Source organism: Lingula anatina, chromosome 9 (assembly GCF_051362555.1).
Source record: "Lingula anatina isolate TDL-2025a chromosome 9, LinAna3.0, whole genome shotgun sequence".
Taxonomy (NCBI): Eukaryota; Metazoa; Brachiopoda; class Lingulata; order Lingulida; family Lingulidae; genus Lingula; species Lingula anatina.
The window spans coordinates 12,697,449-12,725,343 of NC_141775.1; the positions used below are offsets into that span (position 1 = coordinate 12,697,449).

A 27,895-nucleotide genomic window follows, 5' to 3' on the forward strand; every position below is an offset into this window, starting at 1 on the left:
TTTCCACATAAGCAGCTGTATTGGTATTTTTGTCTTTAAACACTATGTAATATTATTTTATGCACTGTCATCATTTTTCATATATTGGGACTTTCATCATGTGAATTTTAACTCTTATGGTCATGAAACTGTAATCTTATTGAAGGAGTGGATTGAGACCATCTTCTGGGTCTCCTGGAAGACAGTCAGATTTTAAAGTTTATATCGATGGGTATCTATTTTTTTCTGTTGGAAGACCATCAAAATGGAGGATAGATCAACAAAGATACTTTGGGATACTGTCAGAAAATATCTCTGGATCTGCTCCTGTTATTGACCATGTTACCTGTTGTGCATGATTAAAAATCAGTGTTGACTGACTGTGCTATTATAAGCATAATTTATTATTGCATCAAAATTGACAAAATGACCTATTTTGCATCTTTCTTTTCTGTTTTTTTTTTTTTTTTTTTTTTTTTTTGTCTGTACATTTGACAGCTTTGCTGCCTTGTTCTTCTACCATCAGTCTGTTTTGCATGTATTTGCCCTGATGTTTAGATTATTTTCCTTGGGCTACATGTAAATATTATCATATTTTAGCTAAGGGGCTGTGTATTTTTGTAATCATTTTCACAAGTCTAGACATTTTGTAGACTCCTTGCCACACCCCCCCCCCACCCACCCACCCACCCCCATCCCCCCGGCAACCACCACCACCACCGTTTCAAAGAGTTACAAGGTGAAAAGGTAAAAAAATGCTATAACCTTTGTCAACACACCCCTGGTGATGAAGATCATGATTTTAATTATTTTTCCAAATGCTTACAGAGGGAATTTCACCCCCCCCCCCCCCCACTCCAACCCCCAGTGTAAGGTTGTAGACTTTTGAAAGTTGTGATTAAAATGGATGACCCCTTAGTATTCAAATATTTCTGACTTTTGGAAGAATTAAGTTTATGGAGAGGAGTGATATTACCACTCCTGCGACAGTATCAGGTGTATTCAATAAAACTGGCTGTGTTGGCAGCAGATTGCTTTGTAATTATTTTTATATAGCCATCTGTTCTATTGCTGTTTATGTGATTTTAGCTCCTGCAGGTTGTGAATTTCCCAGCACTCCTCCAAATGCTGCTGAAGTGCTGGGTGGGAATTTGGAAGGAGACGTTATAACTTACACCTGTCAAACTGGTTACACACTGATCTCTGGAGACCTGACAAGGACATGTCTAACTGGTGGAACATGGAGCGGTTCACCGCCTGTCTGTGACTGTAAGAAAATGATTAAAAAACTAACTTCTACTTTTTTTCATGACACATGTATTTGCCCTGATGTTTAGATTATTTTCCTTGGGCTACATGTAAATATTATCATATTTTAGCTAAGGGGCTGTGTATTTTTGTAATCATTTTCACAAGTCTAGACATTTTGTAGACTCCTTGCCACACCCCCCCCACCCACCCACCCACCCCCATCCCCCCGGCAACCACCACCACCACCGCTTCAAAGAGTTACAAGGTGAAAAGGTAAAAAAAATGCTATAACCTTTGTCAACACACCCCTGGTGATGAAGATCATGATTTTAATTATTTTTCCAAATGCTTACAGAGGGAATTTCACCCCCCCCCCCCACCCCAACCCCCAGTGTAAGGTTGTAGACTTTTGAAAGTTGTGATTAAAATGGATGACCCTTTAGTGTTCAAATATTTCTGACTTTTGGAAGAATTTAGTTTATGGAGAGGAGTGATATTACCACTCCTGCGACAGTATTAGGTGTATTCAATAAAACTGGCTGTGTTGGCAGCAGATTGCTTTGTAATTATTTTTATATAGCCATCTGTTCTATTGCTGTTTATGTGATTTTAGCTCCTACAGGTTGTGAATTTCCCAGCACTCCTCCAAATACTGCTGCAGTGCTGGGTGGGAATTTGGAAGGAGACGTTATAACTTACACCTGTCAAACAGGTTACACACTGATCTCTGGAGACCTGACAAGGACATGTCCAACTGGTGGAACATGGAGCGGTTCACCGCCTGTCTGTGACTGTAAGAAAATGATTAAAAAACTAACTTCTACTTTTTTTCATGACACTTTATGTTTGCCAATATTATGTCTAATTTTCAAGATTAATTATTTTAAATTAATATCCTTAGCTGATGGATCATTTTTGAAGTATTATACATTTCTCCATCCAGTTGGAGGGAGCTGGCTGGCCTGGGGAGCCTGGAGCAGCTGCTCTGTGACCTGTGGTACAGGAACCTCCTTTAGAAATCGTCCTTGTCACGATCCAAATCTGCCCAGTGAACTGGCGCTTTGTGCAGGTGGAGCCACCAACTCTACCCAGACACTGTCCTGCTTTGAACAACACTGTCCAGGTAATTGTAATCCACCCAGACACTGTCCTGCTTTGAACAATACTGTCCAGGTAATTATATTCCACCCAGACACTGTCCTGCTTTGAGCAATACTTTCCAGGTAATTATATTCCACCCAGACACTGTCCTGCTTTGACCAATACTGTCCAGGTAATACTCCACACAGACACTGTCCTACTTTGAACAACACTGCCCATGTATTTAGGTATGTTGACTTATATTTGTACATATATTTTGTTTTACCTTTGATCACATAATTACAGTCTTCAGCACTTTGATATAAAAAGGATTACTTTTCTGCTTTTTCAAATCTTCTTTTTGTGTAGTTTTCATTTTAACAGACCATCATATGGGTTCTGAAATAAAAAGGGACCTCATTAAAAATGACCATTTTGTACAAATTGGTTTTTATTTTATTTTTTTCAAAATTTTTTTATTTATTTTTTTTTGATAATTCAATAATTTTAATTTCTTTAAAAGGATACTACATACCTGTAAATCCTGCATGAATTTGAAATCCTGGTATTATTTGAAAAACACTTTTCTGTACAAACTTGATGATAATATGTAATATACGTCTAAAAATACAATTACATCCAGCACCTTAAAACTCTCATCAGTTATTTCTCTGCATTCATTCTCTCTGTTCTGTTTGCCGTGATATTTATTTTTTTCTTGGGCCATCTAGCATAACTTGCAGTAAATACTAGTATATTTTTAAATTTAGAATTCAGTGTATTTTGGCTTTTAGAGCAATTTAGTTGAAACAGAGGATCAATACTACACCTTCTTCAGTTTTAAATACACATGTATAAGGTAAAACATCATGGATGTGTTACCAGCCAATTGTAGTATGGTGATTTGTATAGATTTGTATAGCCGAGGAGCGCGAGCGTCTAGCGCAGCGCAAGTGCTCACCGTGTGCGGGGTGCTTAAAAAAAGAGTAGCAGAGACAATTTGTTTAAATTATTTGTAAGGCCAAGAAAGGAGATTTCAGTTTGATCAACAGAGGGTGCCCCCCCCCCACCCCAACCAAAAAAAAAAGTAAATAAATAAAATAATAATAATAATAATAATAATAATAATAATAATAATAATGTATAATTTCAATAAATTGATTAATGGAAAATAGTAAAGAAAACACTGATGATTAGGACTTTTGATATCAATTGTGCATTTTTAAAAGAAGTAAGTGCTCAAATGAACGTGTAACGTACATAAATTAGACAAAACACTTAATAAGAGACTAGACATAAAGGTATCAGAATCTCCTCCGAGCACAGCCGAGCATTAATTACAGCTTTGGAAGTAACTCCCTCGTGCTGCCAGTAATTACGCCGTGGGCATTCAGGGCACAGACCGTGATCACAAGAAACCGCCAATAGATTTTTAGAAAATAGATTCTTCACGTGAACGAACCCTTCTAGTGATTTGAACTATAAGATCACTTTCAAGTCTTTTCACAATCAATATCTGCTGTTTTTTTTTTTTTTTTTTTTTTTTTTTTTTTTTTTTTTTTTGTGAGTTACTGGGGGGGATGCCACTACACACACTTGAAAATAAGCACAGAACACATAAGCCATAACCTATAAGCATATATACTGAAGCATCTAAAATATTTTCATCATAAGAATCTCTCAAATTATTTTTTTTAATGTAAAAACTTGATATAGGCATTTTACATGATAGCATTTTCTATACCATGAAGCTGGCAAAAAGTAATAGCTGGATCAATCCAATTCTGGGGAAGATTCTCCCTCAGTGCAAGAACTTTGAATGGCTTAAATGTCTGACATGCCTCTTGCATTGAGCTGCTTGGGGGAAATTCACTGAACTCCAGCCACTCAAGGAGACATGCTAAACTATCAAGCTGAGTACAGTGAATGCATTTCAGCAAGAATCTACCAAAGAGTTGAGTAAAAAACAAGTTCTGGAATACCATGTCAATTTCAAAGCAGCCCAAATCTGTTGCAAGCATAAAGGCTAAATTAAGACTTTCAAAGATCATCTTATAGCAATAAAGCATATAGAAATACAGATTCTAGTAGTAGTAGTAGTAGTAGTAGTAGTAGTAGTAGTACGAGCTGCATTTCTATAGTTAAAGGACAATAATCATATAAAAATCTATTTCTCGAATTCTGAAGATCCAGCACTTAATCTATACACTACAGTTATGTTTTAATCGATCCCCGTAATTTAAAAATTATAAAAACAATCTATTAGTAGACAAAAAGCGTTTTAGTAAACCTCACCTCAATATGCACAAGAAGTTATATATCTCATTATAACTTCTTGATATGCATAAACGTAGCAACAGGTCTGGGTCACGTGGTACTGTGACGACAATCACGATAAAGGTCTATGAGACTCAACTGAGCTGCATGGTGCATACAGACGGAGAAGTTAAAGGAAAGTTGTGTTGAACGGAATTGAGGAATTTTCGTTATGCCTCGGTGTGTTGCCGTGGGATTGACCAAAATTGCAGCTCTCTTTGACAATCTTTCTTTGTCTGTGAGGGTCTTCCGTGACTTACTAACTTCGGTGACAATAGTTGCGATGCTCTAGATCATGGTCACCTCAGGTGGTTTACAATGTAGATCATATCAAGAGGTGGTAGTCTTTCAGATTAACTGTCATCAGTTGGCAAACTTACTGATTGCTGATGCATTTTAAATGCATTGTAGTTGACCAAAAGCTCGTTTACAACAAACCTGTTAATTATGCACCGCTGCACTTCCCAACCCAGGTAATAACAGGTATCGAAATCGTCTTGTGGGCTTTCATATTTTTCAAAATATCTCTTTTATTTCACGGGGTGATTTTATTGGTATTTGTTAATGACGTTTAATATCAATATTTAAACAATTGAGTTCAAACACTGCCGCGAACATTAATAAAAGTAATTGCTCTCAGGGTAACTTGAAGCATGCGTATGCCCAGGCATTACTTCCGTGGAAGAAAACGTGTTGAAGAACAAACAGAAAAAAAGAGCGGTATATTAAAGAAAAAATAGGAACTTATGTACTAAAATGGTTCGTAAACCTAATTCGTTTATGCTTTGAAGATTTGTTTCTGAATGTTATTTCATCTGAAGTATAAAATAATTTAAAAGATTTATCATTTTATACCTTGAAATACAAGTTCTGCGTCTGTACACAAAACTTTTTGCAAATTTGTATGCTTTGTCAAACCCAAAAACATGTAGCAGATCAAGGTAAAAGAGCATTGTTTGCTATAAGTAGCATGGGAAAAATCATTACTTGAATGTTTACTAATTGTGCAGTTTTACATGCGTGAGTATAAAAAATAAAAAAATTCCAAGCACGCACAGCAAAATGTAGACTAACGCAAAACATCAAGAACAGCGTAATCTCAGCAAATGTGCCCCAAATAGTAGCTTAATTTCCATTAATAATAAAATCATCATTTAAGTCAAAAATTTTCTGTCGATTTAATAAATGTTCTAATTTATCCAGAACGGTATATTTATTTAAGAGGAGGCTAACTGAAATATAGTTTTATTATTTGTTTATTTTGTTTTTGAAAATTGCCCATGTCACCCTGTTAATTAGAAGGTCTAAGCTGGATCAAGTCCGTGCTAAAATTCCTATGAAGCTGTGCAGGAAAAATTCTTCCTTTATTTCTCTAGCTCCTCAATAAGCCCGGTGTTCAGATTTTATCTAGTACCCTGAAATAGTTTATTCTCATTTACTGTACATTTACAGTTTAGAGAGCATATATATATATATATATATATATATATATACATCAACCTGAAGGCTTGACCCCCTTATTCACAATACTAATGAATTTGTACAAATTATTCAGTTTTTTCTTATTTTTCGTTGAAAATATTTCATACATTTTAATTACATTCGGTCTAATACATGCTTTTTTTGGAATACATAAGTTTCGACTTTCTGCAAAAAAGGTACATCTAAAGACATAATGAAATTCATCCCCTATTTCATTTTTACACAAGTTGCATAATCTCAGGTCTGCGGGAGCTGCTCTTTGAAACTAAAGCACAGGTAGATTTTTACCTGAGATAAATATCGCCAGCCATTTAACCCTCTAATTAAGAGGTAAAGGAAGTTCCAGTTAGATGGATGATTAAGATGGGACTTGTAAAGGTAACGGGCATCGTTTACCTCAGTTTAAGAAAAGTATCCAAGACAGAGTGTCAGCGGTTTAATAAAATTAATTGAATTTCACAAATAACATGGCCCTCATATGCAATAATCCACAGTACCCTTTACTCATTCAAATGCAGTGTTTTATACAACTTGGGATAACCATAATTAAATGCTCGTTAAAGAATTGACTAGACGGGAATGGTTTTACACAGCTTCATGAGGATTTAGATCCCTCGGGTAAGAGATTTGAATGAGTATTAACTTTTATCAGAAGCCAGAGAAGTCATCTTACAGGTAGACAATGCAGCTCAGTTTGACAGCTAAGCACGCTCTGTTCTCCAGTGGCTCGATTGTCGTCATCGGACCACGTGACCACGTAGCTCATTAACTCCCAGGCCGAGCAAATAGTACGTTTTTTTAAAGCCAAAAATTTACAAAATGAGCTTTTAATTTGTGTATTTGGATAAAGATATCGTTAGTTGGGCATGTTTTCTGAAGAATATGTTCCGTTGAGGCCATTCTGACGGTATGAAGCAAATCCTTTAGCTTTCCCTAAATAGTTAATTGACTCACCTTTTAATTTTAATTTCTCTTCAATAAAACATTATATATATATATATATATATATATATATATATATATATATATATATTAACATAAACGTAAATTATTATACTGGCAATAAACATACTATAATAATAAATTAGAATTACATATTGGGTCGGTATTTAAAATAATTTGAACAACATTTTTTAAAACGAAAACGGTGTATCTACTTCAACTTTCCCAGTGCTGGGTCCTGTCTTTTTCTGGAAAGCTAATTGATTTTGCGGGCACCACTGGTTTCGGTAAAAGGAAACGATGCTGCATCTTGTGACTTCAGAGGTTCTGTGCGTGCAAACGAAATTGACTTCAGAGCTACAGGTGACCTTTGCACATCGGTTGGAAGAGAAGGTTTAGTTCTTGGGTTTTCTAGGATCTTTTGTCCAACAACACGCCACATGTTCTCTGTTTCTTCTTCACTCTTTAGTGCCAGGTCAACCTTTTTCTTACATTTCAGGCACACTGTATGTGAGGGGCAATTATCCCCAGTCAATTCATATTTAAACAATTTAGAGAGTCCGTCAATATATAGCTTACTTTTCCCCTGGTCTTCTTCTGATTTACCGCATAACTATAAATAGTGACGGGAATAAACCGATATTTGTTGACTGCAAAGTAAACACTCCTTCCCTATTACCTTCTTCGTCGGTGTAGTGGCTACTTCATGTCGTATTTAACTAACAACTGGAATTTTTGACGGGCTGCAGATAGGCTCTGCCATCCCGGTTGCCGACGTCATCTTCACTAGCACGTGGGTTTGTTTATATTCGCAGCACAAAATATCTCCATTATCTTTGATTGGTCTGGATTCGAACAAAGCGCTTTGACTCGTTCGCGTTCATTGGCAAAGAGTCATTGAGGGCGGGCTTAAAATTTGAGCAGTGCGGGCAATTGAATGTGGTCAGAGGTAATGTGACACGATGAAGATAGGCTATAGTGAAGAGGTTAGTGTCAAGTTATCTCCGAAGCTCAGGGTGCAGTTGATGGACTCTCTGTAGACTTAGGATGATATCCCTGTTTATTATTTTTCACTTTAGATTGTGTATCCTCCTCTCCCTGCCCCAGTGGATGGATATATAATGTCATAGGGAGATGTTATAATGTGTCCAGTAGGCAAGATAATCGACTTGATGCATACATGAGTTGCAGGGATATGGATGCACTCCTAGCCATGCCAAAGACTGAAGACTTACAGGCAGCACTGGAAGCTGTAGTAACGTACGTATGTTCATTAAATGAAGGGGACAGAACGTAAGATTATTATTTTTTTAATAAGTGCTTATACCACTTCTTGTTGAACTATATAATGACAAGCGATCTTACTTCTATTTTGTTTCTATACACTTACGCATCTCTTTTCTTCACTTTCATTTTCGTCGATCAAGCATGGCATGTGTGACCAGAGAGCGGCACAAAACTCAATGAATATTATGGCTGATAAGGTAGAAAGTAGACCAAATAATAAAAAATTCCGCATGGCCACAAAACCTTCCAATGGGAAGTCAAAAGTAAAGCATCACTTATTATAACACAGAATTGAAAATTGACCCTGAGTAACGTTATTGTGGGAAATGAAAATGGCGCATCCACGATTGCGGATAATGCCAGTGAAGCTTAGAATTCAGATCATATGGTCGATATGGCAGACGTTGCCCATGATGAAGATGATAATAATAAAACAATTTAGAGGAAGAATTTCTTCCCGAAAAAAGATCTATTTATTTTTTATTTTTTATTTATACTATCTATTTTTAAAATTTGATGGAGTTATTTTATTTATTTATTATTTTTTTTTTGTAGTTTCTATGAATTTCACAAACGCCGATCAGTCTGTGGCCCATACCAGTAAACTCTCCCGATCTTGTCGGGGGTCTCCCTAATTTGGGGACATATCTATTGATCTCCCAATTCACACTAAAAATCTTTATATCACACTCTTCTCTATCACACTTGTATTTTCATTAGGAGGCTCAGTGATTTTATCCACGGAAATGCGCTGTAACATAATTGCTTTCTCAGTTTAGTTATGGGGGTATAGATAGCAGTAAACAATAAAAAGAAAATTGCCAATGACAAAGCTGCACCTGGTCGTTGTGTGAGAAACATCTTAAACGCTGTACAGGTATGTTGTTTTCATGGAGACGAAGCTGGTTCCAAAAGAAACCTTAACAGTGGTAATTAAATAAAACCACAGCTGGGTAAGCATTCAGAGCCCGGTTTCATCAAGGCTGGATAGGCTATCCCATGGATAACACTATCCAAGGTATAAATTTCTTATCCTCTGTATAGTTATCCTCTGTATAAATTTGTTTCACAAAGGCTGGATAAAAAGCATGATAGTAATCCAGTGGATAAAGAAATTATCCAGTTCCATATTTGGAAAAAGACATTTCCATAATGCAGTTGGTTGCTATAAACATTATAAAAGCCATATGACGATTGCTAACAAAAAAGTGATCTATACTATATTTGAAAAATAAATTACCCATAATAAACATTATAAGTTTATTTCAAGATAGTACCCTCATTTAAATAATGGGAATAATATCTACAGGATATTTTAGTGTCAGTGTCAAAAACAGACCACATTGCATTAGTTGTGCCTCATGCAATGTTTACAATTTGCAGTTGAAGGGCAATTCTATACCTGTGAAATCTCATAGGATTTACTCATAAAGGAAGGTTTGCCATTTTTGATGATTTGACAGCATGATAGGAGACTTAGCCCACCTATTTTGAGCGGACAAGTTTATCCTCTGGATAACACTATCCACTGTTGATGAAACACATTGTCCTCTGGATAGCTCTATCCAGAGTGTAGCAGCCATTTTTATCCATAGGATAGTGCTATTCAGCCTTGATAAAACCGGGCCCTGAACATTGCAATTAATGATAGATACAGTACAAGTCGCTGAGCCAAACGTGAAATATTACGAGTGTATTGTCAAGCCGCAGGTTGAGTAATTTTCAGGTACAGCTCGGTGACGAGTGTTGTATCTACCATGGCCTCTGATCAGTTACTACAATGCACTCACAATATATTTCTGGAGCAGTTCAAAAGTAATTCCAAGCAAAAATTATTTTGGGACATTAGAAGAAATTATTAAAAATGACTTAAGAATGTGTCAATTTGCCTAATGGCAAGGGCTTAAGTTTTGTGCTAGATCGGTCATATAACCGCATTTGCTTACTACAACTCCTTGAGTTATGAAATAGATTAATTTAAAAAAATATCTTCAGCTGATACATGTGCAAATTCTGTCAAGGAGAGTGCGACCCAACATATCATTAGGAGTAAATGACACCTGTTTGGCTTTTGTCGTGAACACAATACGTAACATGATCATATTGTGTATAAAGCAAATCCAAATTAACAAGGTTTTAATTTTTTCAATTTACATCATGTATTATTATCAATTTTGTTTTTACGTGCACATGTAGGGATGGAGGGTTGTAATGAACCTTAATTTTCATATACACATGACGGAAGTTCCACACATTTATAGGATTTTGTATGCTTAATTCAAGTGTGGGCTTGAAATAGGACATAACATTTCCGTCTAACTTAAAGGATAACGTAATCCAAAGATTCCACGCTTTGTGTCAAATTTACGTAAGGTCGTGCAAAGAAAACACAAGTCCACATAATGACCAGTTAAATGATTTATTTGTTGATGCTCAGTAGCTACATATTCTTAGTGAAGTCTAGCTCGTAATTACTTTGCTTTGTAGTTTGCCGCTCCCAACCTCCTTTGCTGCTTCCTTCCATGTCTCCCTCTACATCTCTCTACATGTCTCCAGGTATCGCTTATATACTTATTTCTTATGTACATATATGGTCGATAATTGTATAAGTAATTTCTTTAACTCCGTGTCATACACAGAGACCGCCGCATTACTCAAGAGCTATTAGACTACAAGACATTATGTCATCTGACGGCGGTGGCTAGACTGAAATGCCAGTTTAGAATGGAGAAGTAAGACGACTCCTTCCCTCCACTAGTCTGGGGGTTCACCTTGGGCAAGTGTTAGTACCCTCATGCCTCCCTACCCTGGGTTACAGGTCTAGACATCGGCAGCAGGATGTTTAGCGGTGCAAGCAGCAGATGAGCTCCCAAGCCAATGGCGTGAACTCCAGATGGCATGCGGAGGAGCCTCAACAGATGAGGCCAACGGATGGCATTGACTAGCAAGTTAGCTGTTACTGCGGGGCAACCTCTTCTCCAGCAAGGCATGTTGTGCTATTGCGTACCGCATTGTATTAGGTGATGAGGACCAGAGAGGCAGTCTGGTGAAGGTACAACACCAACTGGATTTTATTTCTGTGCGCGGCGTTCTGTTTTGAGTGTGGGAAAGTCCTGGGGCAATGGAGTCTATGTAACGGCAGCAGGCTCAAGTAGCTGGGAGCTGCTAGAAGCTCTGCACTCAGGCGGCTCGCATCTGATGGTCGCAACTGAACTGACTCCTGAGTACCAGTACGTTGAGGCAGCAATGCGAGTGTCCAGGCAGCCCTTTTTAGGGATAGCACTGCCTGCCCTTGTAAGGGAAGCCCCTAGAAAAGGTGGTGTAAAGAAAGCATACTCAGGTCAGCAGGACTTCGCTTGATGCGGTAGAAACTCCAAATCAAAGAAGAAGAGGATAACTGTTGCAACATGGAATGTGCGTACCATGCTTGATAAAAATGATCGACTTGATCGACTTGATCTGCCCTGATTGCAAGGGAACTGCAGCTGTCCTGCATTGACATTGCAGCCCTTCAAGAAACGCGTCTTGATGCACAGGGTTAACTCCAAGAAGCCGAATACACCTTCTTCTGGGTTGGGAAGACCACTGGACCCAGAGAAGCCGGAGTTGCTTTTGCGTTTCACAACACGATTGCCAAGAAGTTAACAACACTTCCTACTGGGATCTCACCCAGACTTATGTCCATGAGAATACCTATTGAGCGAGGACGTTATTTGTCTCTAGTGAATGTGTATGCACCCAAGATGACCTACACAGTTGATGAGAAGGAGGCCTTTTACCAAGAACTCACTGATGTAGTGCTTAAGGTCCCCAGAGAAGACAAGCTCCTTATACTAGGAGACTTCAACGCTAGAGTTGGGGCTGACTGGAAAATCTACTTGGGTGTCATTGGCAAATTTGGGAATGTGAAAAAGAACTCTAATGGGGAGCTTCTGCTAAATCTCTGTGGACAACTAGATCTCAGCATAACCACCACTTTTTTCTTCCAACCTGACAAAAACTATTTCACCTGGAAACACCCACGCTCAGGTCACTACCGGGGTATTATCTGCTTGCTTATGTCATCATGAGAAAGTCAGATATGGTCGACGTACTATGTACAAAAGCAAAACGCGGACCAGAATGTGCTACAGACCACTATCTTGTTAGCTGCCAACTTAGAATGAGAATCAATCTGCCATGGAGAAAAACTCCCACAAGTGCTAAACCTAGGAAACTGGACATAAATAAGCTGTCAGATGTGAAGAACCACCAAGAAGTGACCAGAGCCTTAGCTTCGTCATCTTCGTGCATTCCTCAATATCAAGTGGCAAGACCATATTCCTGGTGTTGAAGTACCACGACATGCTCACACAGTCAGTGCTGAAGCCCTGATAACTGTGTCACAGCACCGTTGAGCTGGACATGTCTGTCGGATGACAAATGACAGACTGCCAAAAGCTGTACTATACTCTGAACTATACCAAGGAAAAAGGAGCCATGGTGGACAGACTCTCTTCAAGGATGTTATAAAGCGCCATATGAAGAGAGCTGGCATCCCACAAGACACCTGGGAGGCAGAGGCTCTCCAGAGAGAACAATGGCATGCTCTACTTAAAAAGACCCTGTCAGCTGTTGAAGATCAGCGCCAGCAAGAATACCAACGTGCACATGATCGTCGCCACTCACCAGCCAGACCATGCAACTTCCAATGCAACAGATGTCAGCGCTTCTGCAAATCCCAAGCTGGATTTTCAATCTCATTTTGTTCAATATTTTCAAAATCCATCAAATATTCGTGGTCTGATTCACTGAGATCAAGTGAAGCTGGTAGGGGGGGTCAAGTTGTCATGGTTGATAGTGGCTTCATAGGGAGATGGTGTTGTTTCCACATCAGTGTCCCCCCTGGGTAGAAACTCCAGACGACCCTTTGGGGAGAGGCTGGGCAACAAAGGTGGCTGAGATCTGCCTCTAAGGGTGCTTTCCCAGAGATTTAGATCGATCTAAAGATTAAAATTTAGATCGACCTAACTCCCTGGGGGTTCCCGCTAAATTGCAGTCAGCTGACGGGCACCATAGTTAATTACCCCCTTACAGCTTGTAGTAGGTGGGACAGACGCTTAAGCTGGCCAAGCTGACAGTAATCTAGTGAGACTCCCCACAAGGATAGATCGATCTAAAAATCTATGGGAATGGGGTGTAAGTTCTTCATTTTTGTTTGCTCTGTCTCGTCAACAAGTAATTTGATATTCGGAAAATCATTTTCTACAAAGTCCATAAACTTGGCACCATTTGCCACAATAATTCCTTTGTTGGTGTAAAAGCTCAGCACAGTATATGTAATTTCAGTTCCATCTTCCTTTGTGGTCTGCATCTTTAGGTGAAAGCCTCCATCTGTTTTCTGGTATAATGGGTGTGAAGACAACTCTTTGTTTTCAAACTTTCTTTGGAAATAAATTTTGGCAGTATTTTCCCCACTGTGTCAGTCTTGTAGTATGGAATCATGCATTGCAAATAATGTCCTCTTCAAATTCAATATTTTCAGAATTGCATCTAACTTGTCTGCCAAAGTATATAGATTCAGGGTTTTTGGAGCATAAGTTTATGTACCTGCAGTCTTCTTCTTGTTTCCTGGAGATTTTGGCATTTGCACTGGTGATGATGGTTAATCATAAACAAAGTCAGGGTTTTGCTTAGATTTCTCTGCACGTTTAGGACGGCTGTTAAATCACTTTTTTTGCCAAAAATTTCTTTTGGAATATATAAGCTGCTTTTCTTAAGGTTAAATAGGAGTTCCTTTGCAGTTGAAGAGGTCTAGATCTAGACTTTTTGATACACTGCAACCAGCTTAAAATAATTCCTCAAAGTATGAGGGCTGCCATCTTGTTTTTCCAGAACAAAGTGAGTGAGAGATCCACACCAGTTTTAGTCACTTTTGTCACAATACAGCAAACTGCAGCTGAGAGTTTTTACATGTGGATTCCTGATATGCTTATAGTTTTTTTTTTTTTTTTTTAGTCATGAAAGTATTTAATAAAGTTCTCTATATTGTTACCTTTTTGATGTACCGTATGTGTAGAGCTTTTCCACTGCTCAAATAGGTCAGCTTCACTTTCCTGATCTCCTGCATCATTATTAGCATTTTTTTCTCCAGGCAAAGGTTGCATAGGTATTGATTTCTCCTTTGTAGTACAGGTTTTTTTTTATGACTTCCCACCTAATGTCGTACTGAATGTTACTTTCTTTTAATTTCCAAGTATATTTAGATAGCTCAGTTTCTACAGTATTTTTTTTCTGTCCCTTAATGACTTGGTGTGGTTATATATATATTACATATATATTACACAATTAAAAACTTCTGGGCCCAGTTTTATAAAGGACGTTTAGCACTAACCAGTGTTTAACTCTAACCAGACCTTAATAGTCTGTTAGTAAACTGACCTTTAAATAATTAGAAAAGGAAAACCGTTGGTTAATTATTTTCTAACTCTAAAGAATGATTCTTAGGATTGCCATACAGCTCAGAATGTGTTCAGCTCAGCTTGATAGATTATTTTTCTTGAACTATATGCAGTTTTTGTGAAAATTTTAATTTTGTCATTCTGGCCTTTTTTTATGTATGAATTTGAACTCTCATGGGGGCTGAAGCCCTATTCTAGTTTCATATTCTTAATATCTCTGTTACCTTATGTGTATAAAACCATTATTAAAATTGACAAAATTACCCTTTTTTCGCTTTTGTCTGGTAATTTGAAAGCTTTACTCGCTTCTTTAACCATCCTAACAGTAAATGATAAAAATTAAGTCTTAAAAGAAAAAAAAAAAGAACCATTTTCTCTTCTTCCACTCCAGGCCACCACCTCCCAGTCATGGACAACATCCTAGGTATTGGATTGGTCTGTATGTGTCCTTAAGTGGTGCAACTATATGGCATGACTACACTAAGTCACCAGTAACGTACAGCAACATGTGCCCTACTTGTGTTCACACAGACATAGCTCCCTGTTTCTATTTAGATAGCAGTGTCTCCTTCCAGTGGATAAGGGATGACTGTAATCAATATCTCTTTTATATATGTGAAAAAACAGGTGGGGTTCAAATTGAAATTTGATTATTATTTGTAATATATTAAAATTGTCATCCATTTTTCTTCTACCATCAGTCTGTTTTGCATGTATTTACCCTGATGTTTAGATTATTTTCCTTGGGCTACATGTAAATATTATCATATTTTAGCTAAGGGGCAGTGTATTTTTGTAATCATTTTTACAAGTCTAGACATTTTGTAGACTGCTCGCCCCCCCCCCCCCCCCCCATCCCCCTGGCAACCACCACCACCACCGCTTCAGAGAGTTACAAGGTGAAAAGGTAAAAAAGGCTATAATCTTTGTCAACACATCTCTGCTGATGAAGATCATGATTTTAATCATTTTTCCAAATGCTTACAGAGGGAATTTCACCTCCCCCAGCCCCAACCCCCCAATGTAAGGTTGTAGACTTTTGAAAGTTGTGATTAAAATGGATGACCCCTTAGTATTCAAATATTTCTGACTTTTGAAAGAATTTAGTTAATGAAGAGGAGTGATATTACCACTCCTACTACAGTATCAGGTGTATTCAATGAAACTGGCTGTGTTGGCAGCAGATTGCTTTGTAATTATTTGTATATAGACATCTGTTCTATTGCTGTTTATGTGATTTTAGCTCCAACAGGCTGTGAATTTCCCAGCACTCCTCCAAATACTCTGGAATCACTGAGCTGTAATGTGGTAGGAGACGCAATAAATTACACCTGTCAAACAGGTTACACACTGATATCTGGGGACCTGACAAGGACATGTCTAACTGATGGAAATTGGAGCGGCTCACCCCCTATCTGCGACTGTAAGAATATGGTGGAAAACTCCTCCTTTTTTCATAGCACTTTATGTCTGCCAATATAATGTTACATGTGGAAGATTCATTATTTTGAAATAATATCCATAGTTCAAACGTCTGAGAACCATCATATTGAAGGTATGAGTAGTGAAGAATAGTTTTTGGAAATTTGATTGATCACTTTAGACCAAGTATTATACATTTCTCCATCCAGTTGGAGGAAGCTGGCTGGCCTGGGGAGCCTGGAGCAGCTGCTCTGTGACCTGTGGTACAGGAACCTCCTTTAGAAATCGTACTTGTCATGATCCAAATCTACCCAGTGAACTGGCGCTATGTGCAGGTGGCGCCACCAACTCTACCCAGTCACTGTCCTGCTTTGAACAACACTGTCCAGGTAATTATATTCCACCCAGACACTGTCCTGCTTTGAACAATACTGTCCAGGTAATTATATTCCACCCAGACACTGTCCTGCTTTGAACAATACTGTCCAGGTAATTATATTCCATCCAGACACTGCCCTGCTTTGAACAATACTGTCTAGGTAATTATATTCCATCCAGACACTGCCCTGCTTTGAACAATACTGTCCAGGTAATTATATTCCACCCAGACACTGTCCTGCTTTGAACAATACTGTCCAGGTAATTATATTCCACCTAGACACTGCCCTGCTTTGAACAATACTGTCCAAGTAATACTCCACACAGACACTGTCCTATTTTGAACAACACTGCCCATGTTTTTAGGTATGTTGACTAATATTTGTACACATATTTTATGTTTTACCTTTGATCACATAATTATAGTCTTCAGCACTTTGATATAAAAAGGATTACTTTTCTGCTTTTCCAAATCTTCTTTTAGTGCTGTTTTCATTTTAACAGACCATCAAATGGGTTCTGAAATAAAAAGGGACCTCATTAAAAATGACCATTTTGTACAAATTGGTTTTTATTTATTTTTTTCAAATTTTTTTTTTTTTTATAATTCAATAATTTTAATTTCTTTAAAAGGATACTACATACCTGTAAATCCTGCATGAATTTGAAATCCTGTTATTATTTGAAAAACACTTTTCTGTACAAACTTGATGATAATATGTAATATACGTCTAAAAATACAATTACATCCAGCACGTTAAAACTCTCATCAGTTATTTCTCTGCAATCATTCTCTCTGTTCTGTTTGCCGTGATATTTATTTTTTTCTTGGGCTATCTAGGTATGTTGACTAATATTTGTACACATATTTTGTTTTACCTTTGATCACATAATTATAGTCTTCAGCACTTTGATTTAAAAAGGATTACTTTTCTGCTTTTCCAAATCTTCTTTTAGTGTTGTTTTCATTTTAACAGACCACCATATGGGTTCTGAAATAAAAAGGGACCTCATTAAAAATGACCATTTTATACAAATTGGTTTTTATTTATTTTTTTTCAATTTTTTTTTTTTTTTTTTTTTTTTTTTTTTGATAATTCAATAATTTTAATTTCTTTTAAAGGATACTACATACCTGTAAATCCTGCATGAATTTGAAATCCTGGTATTATTTGAAAAACACTTTTCTGTACAAACTTGATGATAATATGTAATATACGTCTAAAAATACAATTACATCCAGCACCTTAAAACTCTCATCAGTTATTTCTCTGCAATCATTCTCTCTGTTCTGTTTGCCGTGATATTTATTTTTTTCTTGGGCTATCTAGCATAACTTGCAGTAAATTTTTTTTTTAATTTAGAATTCGTGTATTTTGGCTTTTAGAGCAATTTAGTTGAAACAGAGGATCAATACTACTCCTTCTTCAGTTTTAAGTACACATGTATAAGGTAAAACATCATAGATGTGTTACCAGCCAATTGTAATATGGTGATTTGTATAGACTGACTGATCTCCTCTATTAATGTATGTAAGATTGTGATTGTTCCAGTGTGTGAATTTTCCCCAAGCAGTCCTCCAAATACTGCTGAAGTGCTGGGTGGGAATTTGGAAGGAGACATTATAAGTTACACCTGTCAAACAGGTTACACACTGATCTCTGGAGACCTGACAAGGACATGTCTAACTGGTGGAACATGGAGCGGTTCACCGCCTGTCTGTGACTGTAAGAAAATGATTAAAAAACTAACTTCTACTTTTTTTCATGACACTTTATGTTTGCCAATATTATGTCTAATTTTCAAGATTAATTATTTTGAATTAATATCCTTAGCTGATGGATCATTTTTTTGACCAAGTATTATACATTTCTCCATCCAGTTGGAGGGAGCTGGCTGGCCTGGGGAGCCTGGAGCAGCTGCTCTGTGACCTGTGGTACAGGAACCTACTTTAGAAATCGTACTTGTCACGATCCAAATCTGCCCAGTGAACTGGCGCTATGTGCAGGTGGAGCCACCAACTCTACCCAGACGCTGTCCTGCTTTGAACAACACTGTCCAGGTAATTGTATTCCACCCAGACACTGTCCTGCTTTGAACAACACTGTCCAGGTAATTGTATTTCACCCAGACACTGTCCTGCTTTGACCAATACTGTCCAGGTAATTATATTCCACCCAGACACTGTCCTGCTTTGACTAATACTGTCCAGGTAATACTCTACACAGACACTGTCCTGCTTTGAACAACGCTCCCCATGTATTTAGGTATGTTGACTAATATTTGTACACATATTTTATGTTTTACCTTTGATCACATTATTATAGTCTTCAGCACTTTGATATCAAAAGGATTATTTTTCTGCATTTTTAAATCTTCTTTTTGTGTTGTTGTTATTTTAATAGACCATCATATGGGTTCTGAAATAAAAAGGGTCTTCATTAAAAATGACCATTTTGTACAAATTGGTTTTAATTTATTTTTTTTTTCAAATTTTTTTTTTTTTTTTTTTTTTGATAATTCAACAATATTAATTTCTTTAAAAGGATACTACATACCTGTAAATCCTGCATGAATTTGAAATCCTGGTATTATTTGAAAAACACTTTTCTGTACAAACTTGATGATAATATGTAATATACGTCTAAAAATACAATTACATCCAGCACGTTAAAACTCTCATCAGTTATTTCTCTGCAATCATTCTCTCTGTTCTGTTTGCCGTGATATTTATTTTTTTCTTGGGCTATCTAGCATAACTTGCAGTAAATTTTTTTTTTAATTTAGAATTCGTGTATTTTGGCTTTTAGAGCAATTTAGTTGAAACAGAGGATCGATACTACTCCTTCTTCAGTTTTAAGTACACATGTATAAGGTAAAACATCATAGATGTGTTACCAGCCAATTGTAATATGATGATTTGTATAGACTGACTGATCTCCTCTATTAATGTATGTAAGATTGTGATTGTTCCAGTGTGTGAATTTTCCCCAAGCAGTCCTCCAAATACTGCTGAAGTGCTGGGTGGGAATTTGGAAGGAGACATTATAAGTTACACCTGTCAAACAGGTTACACACTGATCTCTGGAGACCTGACAAGGACATGTCTAACTGGTGGAACATGGAGCGGTTCACCGCCTGTCTGTGACTGTAAGAAAATGATTAAAAAACTAACTTCCACTTTTTTTCATGACACTTTATGTTTGCCAATATTATGTCTAATTTTCAAGATTAATTATTTTAAATTAATATCCTTAGCTGATGGATCATTTTTGACCAAGTATTATACATTTCTCCATCCAGTTGGAGGGAGCTGGCTGGCCTGGGGAGCCTGGAGCAGCTGCTCTGTGACCTGTGGTACAGGAACCTACTTTAGAAATCGTACTTGTCACGATCCAAATCTGCCCAGTGAACTGGCGCTATGTGCAGGTGGAGCCACCAACTCTACCCAGACGCTGTCCTGCTTTGAACAACACTGTCCAGGTAATTGTATTCCACCCAGACACTGTCCTGCTTTGACCAATACTGTCCAGGTTATTATATTCCACCCAGACACTGTCCTGCTTTGACTAATACTGTCCAGGTAATACTCTACACAGACACTGTCCTGCTTTGAACAACGCTCCCCATGTATTTAGGTATGTTGACTAATATTTGTACACATATTTTATGTTTTACCTTTGATCACATTATTATAGTCTTCAGCACTTTGATATAAAAAGGATTATTTTTCTGCATTTTTAAATCTTCTTTTTGTGTTGTTGTTATTTTAATAGACCATCATATGGGTTCTGAAATAAAAAGGGTCTTCATTAAAAATGACCATTTTGTACAAATTGGTTTTAATTTATTTTTTTTTCAAAAATTTTTTTTTTTTTTTTTTTTTTTTGATACTTCAATAATATAAATTTCTTTAAAAGGATACTACATACCTGTAAATCCTGCATGAATTTGAAATCCTGGTATTATTTGAAAAACACTTTTCTGTACAAACTTGATGATAATATGTAATATACGTCTAAAAATACAATTACATCCAGCACCTTAAAACTCTCATCAGTTATTTCTCTGCAATCATTCTCTCTGTTCTGTTTGCCGTGATATTTATTTTTTACTTGGGCTATCTAGCATAACTTGCAGTAAATATTTCTTTTAAATTTAGAATTCATTGTATTTTGGCTTTTAGAGCAATTTAGTTGAAACAGAGGATCAATACTACTCCTTCTTCAGTTTTAAGTACACATGTATAAGGTAAAATATCACAGATGTGTTACCAGCCAATTGTAATATGGTGATTTGTATAGACCGACTGATCTCCTCTATTAATGTATGTAAGATTGTGATTGTTCCAGTGTGTGAATTTTCCCCAAGCAGTCCTCCAAATACTGCTGAAGTGCTGGGTGGGAATTTGGAAGGAGACATTATAAGTTACACCTGTCAAACAGGTTACACACTGATCTCTGGAGACCTGACAAGGACATGTCTAACTGGTGGAACATGGAGCGGTTCACCGCCTGTCTGTGACTGTAAGAAAATGATTAATAAACTAACTTCTACTTTTTTTCATGACACTTTATGTTTGCCAATATTATGTCTAATTTTCAAGATTAATTATTTTAAATTAATATCCTTAGCTGATGGATCATTTTTGACCAAGTATTATACATTTCTCCATCCAGTTGGAGGGAGCTGGCTGGCCTGGGGAGCCTGGAGCAGCTGCTCTGTGACCTGTGGTACAGGAACCTCGTTTAGAAATCGTACTTGTCACGATCCAAATCTGCCCAGTGAACTGGCGCTATGTGCAGGTGGAGCCACCAACTCTACCCAGACACTGTCCTGCTTTGATCAACACTGTCCAGGTAATTGTATTCCACCCAGACACTGTCCTGCTTTGAACAATACTGTCCAGGTAATTATATTCCACCCAGACACTGTCCTGCTTTGAACAATACTGTCCAGGTAATTATATTCCACCCAGACACTGTCCTGCTTTGAACAATACTGTCCAGGTAATTATATTCCACCCAGACACTGTCCTGCTTTGAACAATACTGTCCAGGTAATTATATTTCACACAGACACTGTCCTGCTTTGAACAATACTGTCCAGGTAATACTCCACACAGACACTGTCCTACTTTGAACAACACTGCCCATGTATTTAGGTATGTTGACTAATATTTGTACACATATTTTGTTTTACCTTTGATCACATAATTATAGTCTTCAGCACTTTGATTTAAAAAGGATTACTTTTCTGCTTTTCCAAATCTTCTTTTAGTGTTGTTTTTATTTTAACAGACCACCATATGGGTTCTGAAATAAAAAGGGACCTCATTAAAAATGACCATTTTATACAAATTGGTTTTTATTTATTTTTTTTTTCAATTTTTTTTTTTTTTTTGATAATTCAATAATATTAATTTCTTTAAAAGGATACTACATACCTGTAAATCCTGCATGAATTTGAAATCCTGGTATTATTTGAAAAACACTTTTCTGTACAAACTTGATGATAATATGTAATATACGTCTAAAAATACAATTACATCCAGCACCTTAAAACTCTCATCAGTTATTTCTCTGCAATCATTCTCTCTGTTCTGTTTGCCGTGATATTTATTTTTTTCTTGGGCTATCTAGCATAACTTGCAGTAAATTTTTTTTTTAATTTAGAATTCGTGTATTTTGGCTTTTAGAGCAATTTAGTTGAAACAGAGGATCAATACTACTCCTTCTTCAGTTTTAAGTACACATGTATAAGGTAAAACATCATAGATGTGTTACCAGCCAATTGTAATATGATGATTTGTATAGACTGACTGATCTCCTCTATTAATGTATGTAAGATTGTGATTGTTCCAGTGTGTGAATTTTCCCCAAGCAGTCCTCCAAATACTGCTGAAGTGCTGGGTGGGAATTTGGAAGGAGACATTATAAGTTACACCTGTCAAACAGGTTACACACTGATCTCTGGAGACCTGACAAGGACATGTCTAACTGGTGGAACATGGAGCGGTTCACCGCCTGTCTGTGACTGTAAGAAAATGATTAAAAAACTAACTTCTACTTTTTTTCATGACACTTTATGTTTGCCAATATTATGTCTAATTTTCAAGATTAATTATTTTAAATTAATATCCTTAGCTGATGGATCATTTTTGACCAAGTATTATACATTTCTCCATCCAGTTGGAGGGAGCTGGCTGGCCTGGGGAGCCTGGAGCAGCTGCTCTGTGACCTGTGGTACAGGAACCTACTTTAGAAATCGTACTTGTCACGATCCAAATCTGCCCAGTGAACTGGCGCTATGTGCAGGTGGAGCCACCAACTCTACCCAGACGCTGTCCTGCTTTGAACAACACTGTCCAGGTAATTGTATTCCACCCAGACACTGTCCTGCTTTGAACAATACTGTCCAGGTAATTATATTCCACCCAGACACTGCCCTGCTTTGAACAATACTGTCCAGGTAATTGTATTCCACCCAGACACTGTCCTGCTTTGACCAATACTGTCCAGGTTATTATATTCCACCCAGACACTGTCCTGCTTTGACTAATACTGTCCAGGTAATACTCTACACAGACACTGTCCTGCTTTGAACAACGCTCCCCATGTATTTAGGTATGTTGACTAATATTTGTACACATATTTTATGTTTTACCTTTGATCACATTATTATAGTCTTCAGCACTTTGATATAAAAAGGATTATTTTTCTGCATTTTTAAATCTTCTTTTTGTGTTGTTGTTATTTTAATAGACCATCATATGGGTTCTGAAATAAAAAGGGTCTTCATTAAAAATGACCATTTTGTACAAATTGGTTTTAATTTATTTTTTTTTTCAAAATTTTTTTTTTTTTTTTTTTTTTGATACTTCAATAATATAAATTTCTTTAAAAGGGTACTACATACCTGTAAATCCTGCATGAATTTGAAATCCTGGTATTATTTGAAAAACACTTTTCTGTACAAACTTGATGATAATATGTAATATACGTCTAAAAATACAATTACATCCAGCACCTTAAAACTCTCATCAGTTATTTCTCTGCAATCATTCTCTCTGTTCTGTTTGCCGTGATATTTATTTTTTACTTGGGCTATCTAGCATAACTTGCAGTAAATATTTTTTTTAAATTTAGAATTCATTGTATTTTGGCTTTTAGAGCAATTTAGTTGAAACAGAGGATCAATACTACTCCTTCTTCAGTTTTAAGTACACATGTATAAGGTAAAATATCACAGATGTGTTACCAGCCAATTGTAATATGGTGATTTGTATAGACCGACTGATCTCCTCTATTAATGTATGTAAGATTGTGATTGTTCCAGTGTGTGAATTTTCCCCAAGCAGTCCTCCAAATACTGCTGAAGTGCTGGGTGGGAATTTGGAAGGAGACATTATAAGTTACACCTGTCAAACAGGTTACACACTGATCTCTGGAGACCTGACAAGGACATGTCTAACTGGTGGAACATGGAGCGGTTCACCGCCTGTCTGTGACTGTAAGAAAATGATTAATAAACTAACTTCTACTTTTTTTCATGACACTTTATGTTTGCCAATATTATGTCTAATTTTCAAGATTAATTATTTTAAATTAATATCCTTAGCTGATGGATCATTTTTGACCAAGTATTATACATTTCTCCATCCAGTTGGAGGGAGCTGGCTGGCCTGGGGAGCCTGGAGCAGCTGCTCTGTGACCTGTGGTACAGGAACCTCCTTTAGAAATCGTACTTGTCACGATCCAAATCTGCCCAGTGAACTGGCGCTATGTGCAGGTGGAGCCACCAACTCTACCCAGACACTGTCCTGCTTTGATCAACACTGTCCAGGTAATTGTATTCCACCCAGACACTGTCCTGCTTTGAACAATACTGTCCAGGTAATTATATTCCACCCAGACACTGTCCTGCTTTGAACAATACTGTCCAGGTAATTATATTCCACCCAGACACTGTCCTGCTTTGAACAATACTGTCCAGGTAATTATATTCCACCCAGACACTGTCCTGCTTTGAACAATACTGTCCAGGTAATTATATTTCACACAGACACTGTCCTGCTTTGAACAATACTGTCCAGGTAATACTCCACACAGACACTGTCCTACTTTGAACAACACTGCCCATGTATTTAGGTATGTTGACTAATATTTGTACACATATTTTGTTTTACCTTTGATCACATAATTATAGTCTTCAGCACTTTGATTTAAAAAGGATTACTTTTCTGCTTTTCCAAATCTTCTTTTAGTGTTGTTTTTATTTTAACAGACCACCATATGGGTTCTGAAATAAAAAGGGACCTCATTAAAAATGACCATTTTATACAAATTGGTTTTTATTTATTTTTTTTTTTCAATTTTTTTTTTTTTTTTTTGATAATTCAATAATATTAATTTCTTTAAAAGGATACTACATACCTGTAAATCCTGCATGAATTTGAAATCCTGGTATTATTTGAAAAACACTTTTCTGTACAAACTTGATGATAATATGTAATATACGTCTAAAAATACAATTACATCCAGCACCTTAAAACTCTCATCAGTTATTTCTCTGCAATCATTCTCTCTGTTCTGTTTGCCGTGATATTTATTTTTTTCTTGGGCTATCTAGCATAACTTGCAGTAAATTTTTTTATAAATTGAGAATTCGTGTATTTTGGCTTTTAGAGCAATTTAGTTGAAACAGAGGATCAATACTACTCCTTCTTCAGTTTTAAGTACACATGTATAAGGTAAAACATCATAGATGTGTTACCAGCCAATTGTAATATGATGATTTGTATAGACTGACTGATCTCCTCTATTAATGTATGTAAGATTGTGATTGTTCCAGTGTGTGAATTTTCCCCAAGCAGTCCTCCAAATACTGCTGAAGTGCTGGGTGGGAATTTGGAAGGAGACATTATAAGTTACACCTGTCAAACAGGTTACACACTGATCTCTGGAGACCTGACAAGGACATGTCTAACTGGTGGAACATGGAGTGGTTCACCGCCTGTCTGTGACTGTAAGAAAATGATTAAAAAACTAACTTCTACTTTTTTTCATGACACTTTATGTTTGCCAATATTATGTCTAATTTTCAAGATTAATTATTTTAAATTAATATCCTTAGCTGATGGATCATTTTTGACCAAGTATTATACATTTCTCCATCCAGTTGGAGGGAGCTGGCTGGCCTGGGGAGCCTGGAGCAGCTGCTCTGTGACCTGTGGTACAGGAACCTACTTTAGAAATCGTACTTGTCACGATCCAAATCTGCCCAGTGAACTGGCGCTATGTGCAGGTGGAGCCACCAACTCTACCCAGACGCTGTCCTGCTTTGAACAACACTGTCCAGGTAATTGTATTCCACCCAGACACTGTCCTGCTTTGAGCAATACTGTCCAGGTAATTGTATTCCACCCAGACACTGTCCTGCTTTGAACAACACTGTCCAGGTAATTGTATTCCACCCAGACACTGTCCTGCTTTGACCAATACTGTCCAGGTTATTATATTCCACCCAGACACTGTCCTGCTTTGACTAATACTGTCCAGGTAATACTCTACACAGACACTGTCCTGCTTTGAACAACGCTCCCCATGTATTTAGGTATGTTGACTAATATTTGTACACATATTTTATGTTTTACCTTTGATCACATTATTATAGTCTTCAGCACTTTGATATAAAAAGGATTATTTTTCTGCATTTTTAAATCTTCTTTTTGTGTTGTTGTTATTTTAATAGACCATCATATGGGTTCTGAAATAAAAAGGGTCTTCATTAAAAATGACCATTTTGTACAAATTGGTTTTAATTTATTTTTTTTTTTCAAAATTTTTTTTTTTTTTTTTTTTTGATAATTCAATAATATAAATTTCTTTAAAAGGATACTACATACCTGTAAATCCTGCATGAATTTGAAATCCTGGTATTATTTGAAAAACACTTTTCTGTACAAACTTGATGATAATATGTAATATACGTCTAAAAATACAATTACATCCAGCACCTTAAAACTCTCATCAGTTATTTCTCTGCAATCATTCTCTCTGTTCTGTTTGCCGTGATATTTATTTTTTACTTGGGCTATCTAGCATAACTTGCAGTAAATATTTTTTTTAAATTTAGAATTCATTGTATTTTGGCTTTTAGAGCAATTTAGTTGAAACAGAGGATCAATACTACTCCTTCTTCAGTTTTAAGTACACATGTATAAGGTAAAATATCACAGATGTGTTACCAGCCAATTGTAATATGGTGATTTGTATAGACCGACTGATCTCCTCTATTAATGTATGTAAGATTGTGATTGTTCCAGTGTGTGAATTTTCCCCAAGCTGTCCTCCACATACTGCTGAAGTGCTGGGTGGGAATTTGGAAGGAGACATTATAAGTTACACCTGTCAAACAGGTTACACACTGATCTCTGGAGACCTGACAAGGACATGTCTAACTGGTGGAACATGGAGCGGTTCACCGCCTGTCTGTGACTGTAAGAAAATGATTAATAAACTAACTTCTACTTTTTTTCATGACACTTTATGTTTGCCAATATTATGTCTAATTTTCAAGATTAATTATTTTAAATTAATATCCTTAGCTGATGGATCATTTTTGACCAAGTATTATACATTTCTCCATCCAGTTGGTGGGAGCTGGCTGGCCTGGGGAGCCTGGAGCAGCTGCTCTGTGACCTGTGGTACAGGAACCTCCTTTAGAAATCGTACTTGTCACGATCCAAATCTGCCCAGTGAACTGGCGCTATGTGCAGGTGGAGCCACCAACTCTACCCAGACACTGTCCTGCTTTGATCAACACTGTCCAGGTAATTGTATTCCACCCAGACACTGTCCTGCTTTGAACAACACTGTCCAGGTAATTATATTCCACCCAGACACTGTCCTGCTTTGAACAATACTGTCCAGGTAATTATATTCCACCCAGACACTGTCCTGCTTTGAACAATACTGTCCAGGTAATACTCCACACAGACACTGTCCTACTTTGAACAACACTGCCCATGTATTTAGGTATGTTGACTAATATTTGTACACATATTTTGTTTTACCTTTGATGACATAATTATAGTCTTCAGCACTTTGATTTAAAAAGGATTACTTTTCTGCTTTTCCAAATCTTCTTTTAGTGTTGTTTTTATTTTAACAGACCACCATATGGGTTCTGAAATAAAAAGGGACCTCATTAAAAATGACCATTTTATACAAATTGGTTTTTATTTATTTTTTTTTTTCAATTTTTTTTTTTTTTTTTTTTTTTTGATAATTCAATAATATTAATTTCTTTAAAAG

At 36.8% G+C, this 27,895-nt stretch overlaps 3 protein-coding genes across 3 annotated transcripts in view; all 3 read left to right on the forward strand.

The window, feature by feature from the left end:
* The window catches only part of LOC147759929 (clotting factor C-like), a 64,043-nt gene extending 47,333 nt beyond the window's left edge, over positions 1–16,710 (forward strand). The window contains exons 3-9 of the mRNA XM_086995616.1: positions 1,069–1,248; positions 1,844–2,023; positions 2,132–2,353; positions 8,130–8,310; positions 15,169–15,404; positions 16,021–16,200; positions 16,409–16,710. Coding sequence (XP_086851742.1) covers positions 1,069–1,248; positions 1,844–2,023; positions 2,132–2,353; positions 8,130–8,310; positions 15,169–15,404; positions 16,021–16,200; positions 16,409–16,674 — 1,445 coding nt within the window. The 3' untranslated portion in view covers positions 16,675–16,710. The remainder of the gene's footprint in view (positions 1–1,068; positions 1,249–1,843; positions 2,024–2,131; positions 2,354–8,129; positions 8,311–15,168; positions 15,405–16,020; positions 16,201–16,408) is intronic.
* A 3,755-nt stretch (positions 16,711–20,465) lies between these two features.
* LOC147759933 (semaphorin-5A-like) lies at positions 20,466–23,034 on the forward strand. The gene is made up of 2 exons (XM_086995617.1): positions 20,466–21,436; positions 22,442–23,034. Exons 1-2 carry the CDS (start codon positions 20,866–20,868, stop codon positions 23,032–23,034), a joined length of 1,164 nt encoding a protein of 387 aa, XP_086851743.1. The 5' UTR covers positions 20,466–20,865.
* Positions 23,035–23,451: 417 nt separating this feature from the next.
* On the forward strand, positions 23,452–26,023 carry LOC147759934 (semaphorin-5A-like). Its single transcript, XM_086995618.1, has 2 exons — positions 23,452–24,422; positions 25,431–26,023. The coding sequence occupies exons 1-2, from the start codon at positions 23,852–23,854 to the stop codon at positions 26,021–26,023; spliced, it is 1,164 nt and encodes a 387-aa protein (XP_086851744.1). The 5' UTR covers positions 23,452–23,851.
* Positions 26,024–27,895: the final 1,872 nt, after the last annotated feature.